The sequence below is a fragment of the Coffea arabica genome, chromosome 2e (genome assembly GCF_036785885.1).
Source record: "Coffea arabica cultivar ET-39 chromosome 2e, Coffea Arabica ET-39 HiFi, whole genome shotgun sequence".
NCBI classification, from domain to species: domain Eukaryota; kingdom Viridiplantae; phylum Streptophyta; class Magnoliopsida; order Gentianales; family Rubiaceae; genus Coffea; species Coffea arabica.
The window spans coordinates 70329854-70337910 of record NC_092313.1 but is presented as its reverse complement, the minus strand read 5'-3'; the positions used below and the strand labels follow the sequence as shown (position 1 = coordinate 70337910).

The following is an 8057-nucleotide window of genomic DNA, read 5'->3' as shown; positions in this document are numbered from 1 at the left end:
CCGCACCCAGGCGTTAGGTGAGGTTTGATCCCACGACCTTGCGAGTGGTTTGCCAGCCGCAGACCGGGTGATCTAACCCCGGGGGCCTTTGACATCATTTAATGAACTCTTGCTTGGCCTTTTGGGAGGTGCAAGGACTTTCCACTTAGAGGTTGAAAATCAGAGGCCTTGGATTTTGCTATGTTTACTATGGCTCCAAGAAATGTGAAGTCTGAATTGAAAGACATGTAAAAAAGCAGATGTGCATGGAGCAGAAACAGAGACGACAAACTGGCATTAAAGCCCAAACAGAAAACTGGCATTGATATATTGATGATAAACTGGCATCATAGCCCAAACAAAAAACAATATCTATATACATTTCAGGGTAATGCTACTCCCCATGGATTTTATCTCGGCCTATTAACTTCGTAGGCAAACTTCTACCTTCACAACTACCTCCAACATGGCCTTCTAAGTTAAAGCAACCAAATAATCTTTCCTTTTATCAGTAGATAAAATGAATATCAACAAGTAACAAAAAGTGTAGCCGTAGTCGGATAATCCGATGAAGTTTATCTCACGTTTACACGGGGCCTCCTGTGTCTTTCATCATCCAAATAACTGTCCCCAGATTTGTTATAGTTACCATATCTACCTTGTCTCTGTTTATGAGACCCTTCTCTACTGGAACTTCTAAAATTCTGCGAACGACCACCTCTAGAATCACTTCTGTAGCCATTGTCATCATCTTCAAATCTTTTATCTCGTCTCTGCTTAAAAGATCCTTCTCTTTGAGGGCTTCTAAAATTCTGTGAACGACCATCTCTAGTATATTTTCTATGGCCATAATCAGTATCTTCAAATCTTTTAGGAGAATCTCGGGAAGATCCGCGAAGATTTCCCATGTCCCGGTTTCTTCTGCCATTAGATGTGTTTCTTTGGCTACTTAGGCTTGCTTTCCTACTTCCAAATTTATCTTTGTCATTGTTGGATTCTAAATCAGAGAACGGTTCATCATCACTGTCGAAACTATTTTGCTTTCTTGAACTCCTACTTGACTTCCATTTATTCCCTTTCATCTGCCTGGATCCAAAATCATTATTGGTGTATTCAGTGCCAGAGCTAACCTCATCATCTGAACCAAAACTCACGCCACCTCTTCTTTTACTTCTCTGATTGACATGACTAGATTTCCAGTTCGGATGAATAGGAAGCTCATCATCAGTACCAAAATCTATTTCAGGATCAGAGCCAGAGAAACCGACTCCCCTACGTGTTGATTTAGATGGCTTGTTTTGTGCCTGGAAATTGGACTTACGACGAAGAGTCCAATCATGACCTGTTCTGTCTTCATCTTCTGAATGCGAGTCAACATCAAGCTCAGAAAAATCTACAGTAGAAGCCTTCTGTGCATCATTCCGAGTATCAAGTTCATAATTTTCCACATCATCATCTTCATCATCAAAATCGTTGAATCCAAATCCGGGATTGACAGGATCAGTATCTCTAGCAGACCTGTAATCCTTGTGCAATCCATCTTCGCATGCCCTAGCAACCCCTGCATGTGGTTGCTTATCTGAAGGAAAATCTTCATGCATCTTCTTAGAATCTGCATACTCAAAGGCAGCAACATCTGCCCCATCAGATTCATTGTCATCAAAATCAAAATTCCATGCATTGGAAATCTCTGGCCTGCCTGAAATATTCTCCAATCTCCTTGGACTGTGTTGCCTATCTTGCACTTGACTCTCCATAAATTCATCTGGCGGGCGCTTGTGTTCACAATGAAAGCACACCATGTTTCTCCTATAGTTCAAGAAATTGCACCTGCAAAAGCATGGGATCAACATTAATAAGAAATAAAGCATCCCATCAAAAGCCATTGTACTGTACACAACAGGCTTGATCTGTAAGCAATACTCATTTTCAGTTTTCCTTCTTAAAGTAAAATGAGAAAATTGGTGAACAGTTCAGATACAAGCTTGAACATGTAGAGATTAGACTAATGAACAAAATTTATTCCATTAAGGATACGCAACTAATTGATCAGAGAGTGTAAGATGACAAAACTAAAGAGGAGCAGACACGATACATACTGTGGGCACTCCCATTCTCCTGGAAGAAGCTGTCTCTTAGGACGCTTGGCATCACATTGTAGGCACACCGTGTTCTTTGCAAAATTCATAAAGTCACACCTGCAAATACAAAACAAACACAGTAAAGTTCATCACTCAAAATTCACTCTGATTCTAAGGAAAGCAACTAAAAGGTAAATTGCTCTTAATCTTTATTTTAGATTATGGCGAGAAGCCCCTACGACTCATCACAACACATGGCAGAATATTCTACTTCACTTAAGCAGGCAACTGGCGTCCAAATTACATATTTTCCCTCTTAGTAAGTTTTATCAGTTAGCTGGAAAAGTCAGGATATATTACTACGAAGTACCAAATACTTTCCCTGAAGAAAACATAAGATAAACTGCGACTTTATGTGGTGACATGAACGATGAAAGGTCATACATCATTATGTCAGACAAGCAAATAGACGAGTTTGCTCCTCATTTCCCAGTAGCACATAATTCAACCTCATTATGCACCAACTACATAATAACCACAAATTTGGATTTACTGCTACCAAAGAATGTATAGAACAACATAAACAGTTCCTCCAACATGTCATCCAGCCGAGAAAATGAAAAGAAAAAGGATGATACAGAGCAAGAAATTCACAAAAAAGGGTCTTCATATATGCATCCTTGTGTTCTTGATTGATTTCAAAACCCAGAAAAATAGCACATGAAAGCACTGAAAGAAAGAAGGAAACATACTTTACGCAAAGCCAATCACCCTTTTTCATTTCAATGTCATCACGTCCTACGCGCTTCTTTGGAGGGGGAGGTGGCTGCTTCACCTTAGGTGGAGGCTTTTTAATAACAGGAGGTGGAAGATTTGGATCTATTGGTACTGCACTCAACTTTACCACATCATGAATTAATTTGCGTACAACAGTCTTCAGAGTTTTCATCTTCATAAGAGACTTATTTGCAACTGATCCATTTACTGCATCAAAGCCATATGTCAATAACATACGCATGACATCCATGGTCCTGGCTTCATCCTCTTTATTTGTAAGCAGATATGCTCTTTCACAAGAACTTCTCAAACTGCAGGAACTACAAACCTTGAAAAAAAAAAATCTATTGGTAAACAGAAATTTATTGGCATATTGAAAACTCTAGTACTTACACCACATTTCTTTTCTATTAGCTATGGCTATGGCTATGGCTTCTTTTCTATTGTCTTCACATTTCTTCCAATCTCATAGTTAAAATAACTAGCTAAACTTAAATAAAAAAAGAAAAGAGTGGAAGCACATTATAGTAATATTGAATTGAATTGGGGGGAAAAGCACAAGAACTTGGAGACATGTTTCTTGCTCTCAATGAGGTAATTGAAGGATCATATTCCAATCTTCTTAGCTTAGGCAGTTACTTAAACCCTCTACAGCAGATACAGACTGGATTTAAGCACAAAGATGCTTAAGCAAATTTAGTGGGGCATTGTCCTCTATTTATGATACATGCACATCAAAATGCAGCTGATCAGGCAGTCAGGTGGTAGTAAATGCAAAAAAAGGTGACCATGGTAGACCAAACAGCCACAAAAGAAACAATAACCAAGAACGCAGGTTTTCAAAGTTGATAAATTTATGAACGGTGTCAAGATGACATAAGAGGTCTAAAATTCTAGGATTTTCACTGCATTGAGATCATCCACCTCAAGCCTTTGCCTGTTCTCAGAGAATAACCTCTGTAACATGACTACAGACTCTTCTTTATGATTGTTCGCTTATATATCAAAAAATTGAATACTATAATAGTAGTTTTCTAGATTCCAGAGCATTTATGCACACGTGATTGCACTATAGAAGGTGATAATACCAACTTTTGAGGAAATAGTAATACTGACCATTTAACTATCTCAAGCCTTTGCTGCATAAAGAGGATAATTTACAGTATTGATATAGTTGTGAGATCCTTCTCTATATTTGCTTGTAAACGAATGAAGACTAGTCTGCTAGATACCCACATTCTGAAGCATAAGTGCATTACATGATGTTGTAATAGATCCACATGCAAAAAAAAGGGTGCTTATTTCAGCTTCCTTTGTCTGTATATCAAGACTAATAAAAGGTAGATAAAATTTTTGCCTCGACAAGAACCAGTTGTGAGAAAATTCAAGTTTAATTAGACAATGTGAAACAAAAATTTTCTTGCCAAACTAAACTCGCTATCTGACATGCACACATCAATAAGTCTTCAAGTTCATTATCTGAAAAGTTAACTCCCAACTTACATCTCCCTCATCCAGGTGGACGTGTTTCCTCAACAATTTTGCAGAAAAAACCACCTTCTTGTCCGCACTAGGGCATCCGTAACCAACCAAAATTTGAAGATCCTGTCTTGACATTGACCTGAAATATTTGCAAATTAAGAATGAACACAAGCAATTACTGAAATAAATCTTACTTTTCTAAACAGTAAAAAAAAAGGAGACATATCATTACACCTTTTGCTTTCATCAGTAGAAAAATTACAAGTAGTTTGTCCTGAAACGCTATACTCCATATATTTGCATAATTTTAAGAACTACCTAAGAAAAGGGGATGCTACTTTCAGCGCCAAAAAAAAAAATGTTGCAAGTAGGCAATAAAAAAATAGAACCAAAAATCAGAAAATAAATTATCTTGCCTGTCTTCACCTTTGAAAGAAATTGCTAGAATATAAAACTTTGATAGCAGCTAGTAATTCTTCACATCAAAAGTCAAAATAATCAAAAGCTATCGAAAGAAGAGTGCACAAAGCATTGTCACCCCATCACATAATTATACTAAAATTTTAGTTTCAAAATGTTCTCTTTACATTTTTCCCCCTTGTTACAAAATCCACATCTGAACTCAACACTTGATCCCTGTTTCAACATTCATGGCATAAACCTATGTGGCACAGTAAAAATACCATGGCCCTCCTACTTAGCTGAACTCAGAATCGTAGCAAAATGTATCCCAAATCGTCTATCAGAAATCAAAGGCAATCTTCCTTTATCACATTCTGCAAAAACACAAAATTTACCGTAACTAAAGTATCTAAAAACAGTTTCCCATCTTGAACAAACACATTTCCATAGTAAGATCAATCATCCCACTTGTATAATTTTACCTTCACACATTTTATCAAACGCTATAACAGTGCCCCACATGATCATACAAAATTCCACAATATCAAAGAAAATTAACAAGAACAGACCTCAAAATATCAAACCGGTCGCGTCCAAAATTCAGAACAGCAGTCTGAACAGTCTTGAAATCCCTAGTAAAATCAAATCCTTCCTCTTCAACCATTTCAGATAAATTAAACCCCACAGTTTCCATCATACCATCTTCATCTCTCCTCTTATGATCAAAATAATTCTGCTGCACTAATCTCTCCATTAACTCAATCCACTCAGGCCACGGATGGACCAGCTCAACTTCCTTTATTTTACCATCCAACAATCCCCCAGCATTCTTATGACTAACCTCATTTTCGTCCTTCTTCAATTCCAATTTCTTTTCTGACAACTCGGCCTCGGCCGGACTTAAGTCTGTGGTGGGTTGTTGTTGTTGTTTCTTGGATTCGCGCCAGGCACGAATTCGCTGCAGGGTTTGGTCTTTCTGGGAGCGTTCCTTCTCAATAGCGTCGATTTGTTCGAATACAAAGCTCATACGAGCGGATAGAGAAGAGGGTTTTGGAGTGGGGTCTGAGGAGGTGGTGGTCTGGGACTGGGCAGAGGATAAAGAAGAGAAGGGTAGCTTAGGGAATATTCTGTTAGGGTGGTGGTAGTGGTGGTGGTGGTGGAAACGTGCCGGAAAGTGCAGGTTTTTCAGGCGTCTGCGGAGGAGGAGCATTTTGGCTGGTGGTGGAGAAGTTAAACCCTGAGACTGAGAGAAAGGAGAGAGGGAAAGAGGAGCCTGTTAAACCCTGATCAAATGTGTCACAAATATGTATTTTTCTTTTTCCCCCTTAATCCAAAATTTTGTGTTTTCCCCTTTTATGTCTCTTTAGTTTTACCATGTCAAACTTGATTTTTACTATAATTTTGCTAGGGCATTATCCTTGAATGATATTTGTAGATTCATAATTTTTTAACTTTAGAATGGAAAAAGGTTATGTTTAGAAATTAATTAGTAGGTGGACTTAAGGTATTCAGGTAGAGAGAGAGACGATGGGAGATTTTTTTATTTTTTTTTTGTCGACACAGGGAATCCTAACATTTACGGCTGTACGGAGCCCTGCCAAGGATGTATAGCAATTTTAGCACAGCAGGATTTAAACTAGTGACCTATGAGATACCACTGCATGTAGTTACCAGCTGAACTCGTTATTAGGAACTTTTCTTTTTATCAAGCAATGTTTTAGTATTTAAGTAAATTTAACTTTGACTCTCATTTGACTAGGGTTATCAATTTGATTCCATGTTCTAGGTTTTGACAAGAACACGACTCACAAAATAATAAATTTTTCTAATTTTCGGACTTTTGTACTCAAATCTAAGTTAGAAGATTCAAATTCAACTCACACTTCAATAAGAGGTTCGGGCTCAAATGGGGATCAACGCAAACTCATAAATACATAATAATTATATCTAATATATTCTAATAATTATGAATTATTACAAATTTTATATACAAACTTTCAAAATTTTATGTTATAACACGTACAATTAAATGTTATACTAATATACTTGGGTCAGGCATTAATTGAGTTTGAACTTAGCAAAGTTCAGGCTCGACTCATGATAAAAGCAGGTTTAATATTGAGGTTTAAGTTCTACACCGTCCTATTAAATTGCAATGGATCTTCTGTCCCGCTTTTTATTGTATTGCTATTTCTCCTTCATAAATATCATATTTTAGTTTTTTTTTGTTTTCTTAAAATCCAATAACTATTAACTAAGTAATACATAAAATTTAACAAACTCAAAAAATCAAAATGCGTGAAAAATGAGAATTTTTTATGAATTTTCTATTGTATTTTTTGATTTTCTATTATATATATATATATATATATATATACTTTTTTGAAACTGTTCTATTTATTTTTTACTCAGTTAATAAATATTGGATCTTAAGGAAACAAAAAAGAACTAAAATGTGATATTTATAAAGGAAAAATAATAATATAATAAAAAGTGGGACAGAGAGTGATACAAAGACTGCAACAGAGATCCGTTGCACTATTAAACATAAGGTCCATCGATCTCGTTTGGGACTGGCTCAAATCGGGTTCTATTGATAGTCCTACATTTGATTTGAGTATAAATTATTCTAATAATAGTTAATGAGTGTATTAATTTACTAAATTTTGTAAGGGAAAAATTAGTATGACATTAGCGACAATGAGAGTTGAACATTGACATGTGTTTTGTTGGGAAAAAAAAAACGAATTTATCATTCACAAACACGAAAATTCAGTGCTAGAAATAGAATAGTAGCATTGAGAGTTAAACCTTGACAAATGATTTCAGAACAAGAAAATTTTATCATCTAAGAAGATTTTATCATCAGAACAAGCTGCTCTAGTGCAAAGCTTGAAGAGGCATTAGCACTCAGAGGTGCAATGATAAGAGCTAAACAAGGATGGAAGAAAGTAGAATTTGAATCAGATTGCAAGCAAGTGGTAGACAAGGTGAATGGGGAGGAAGATGATTTGATCACTGCTACTGTGATAAAGGATATTAGAAGGTTAAAGTATGAATTTAATGAATGTTGCATCTCCTTCACTAGGAGGGAGAACAACTACGTTAGCCATAAATTAGCAAAATTTGCTATAAACTTGACAAATGTAACTGAATGGAAGCAGAACTTCCCAGTTTGGCTGCTTGAGACTGCTCGAGCAGATAGTCTCAAGCAGATTTGGTGAGGCAGTTGCCTCTGTCTTTGTAATACGTTTTGTTGAAGAAATGAAAGTTGCCGTCTTGGAAAAAAAAAAAAAAAAATCTTTTGCTCGCATTTCGCAGGCATGGCAGCGCTTA

The 8057-nt window shown here is 36.5% G+C and overlaps 1 protein-coding gene across 1 annotated transcript; it reads right to left on the bottom strand.

Annotated features, from left to right (window-relative positions):
- Positions 1 to 276: 276 nt before the first annotated feature.
- On the bottom strand, positions 277 to 6062 carry LOC113732843 (uncharacterized). The gene is made up of 5 exons (XM_072080873.1): positions 5291 to 6062; positions 4341 to 4458; positions 2813 to 3165; positions 2079 to 2177; positions 277 to 1809 (listed from the first exon to the last, which is right to left on the bottom strand). Exons 1-5 carry the CDS (start codon positions 5929 to 5931, stop codon positions 555 to 557), a joined length of 2466 nt encoding a protein of 821 aa, XP_071936974.1. The 5' UTR covers positions 5932 to 6062; the 3' UTR covers positions 277 to 554.
- Positions 6063 to 8057: the final 1995 nt, after the last annotated feature.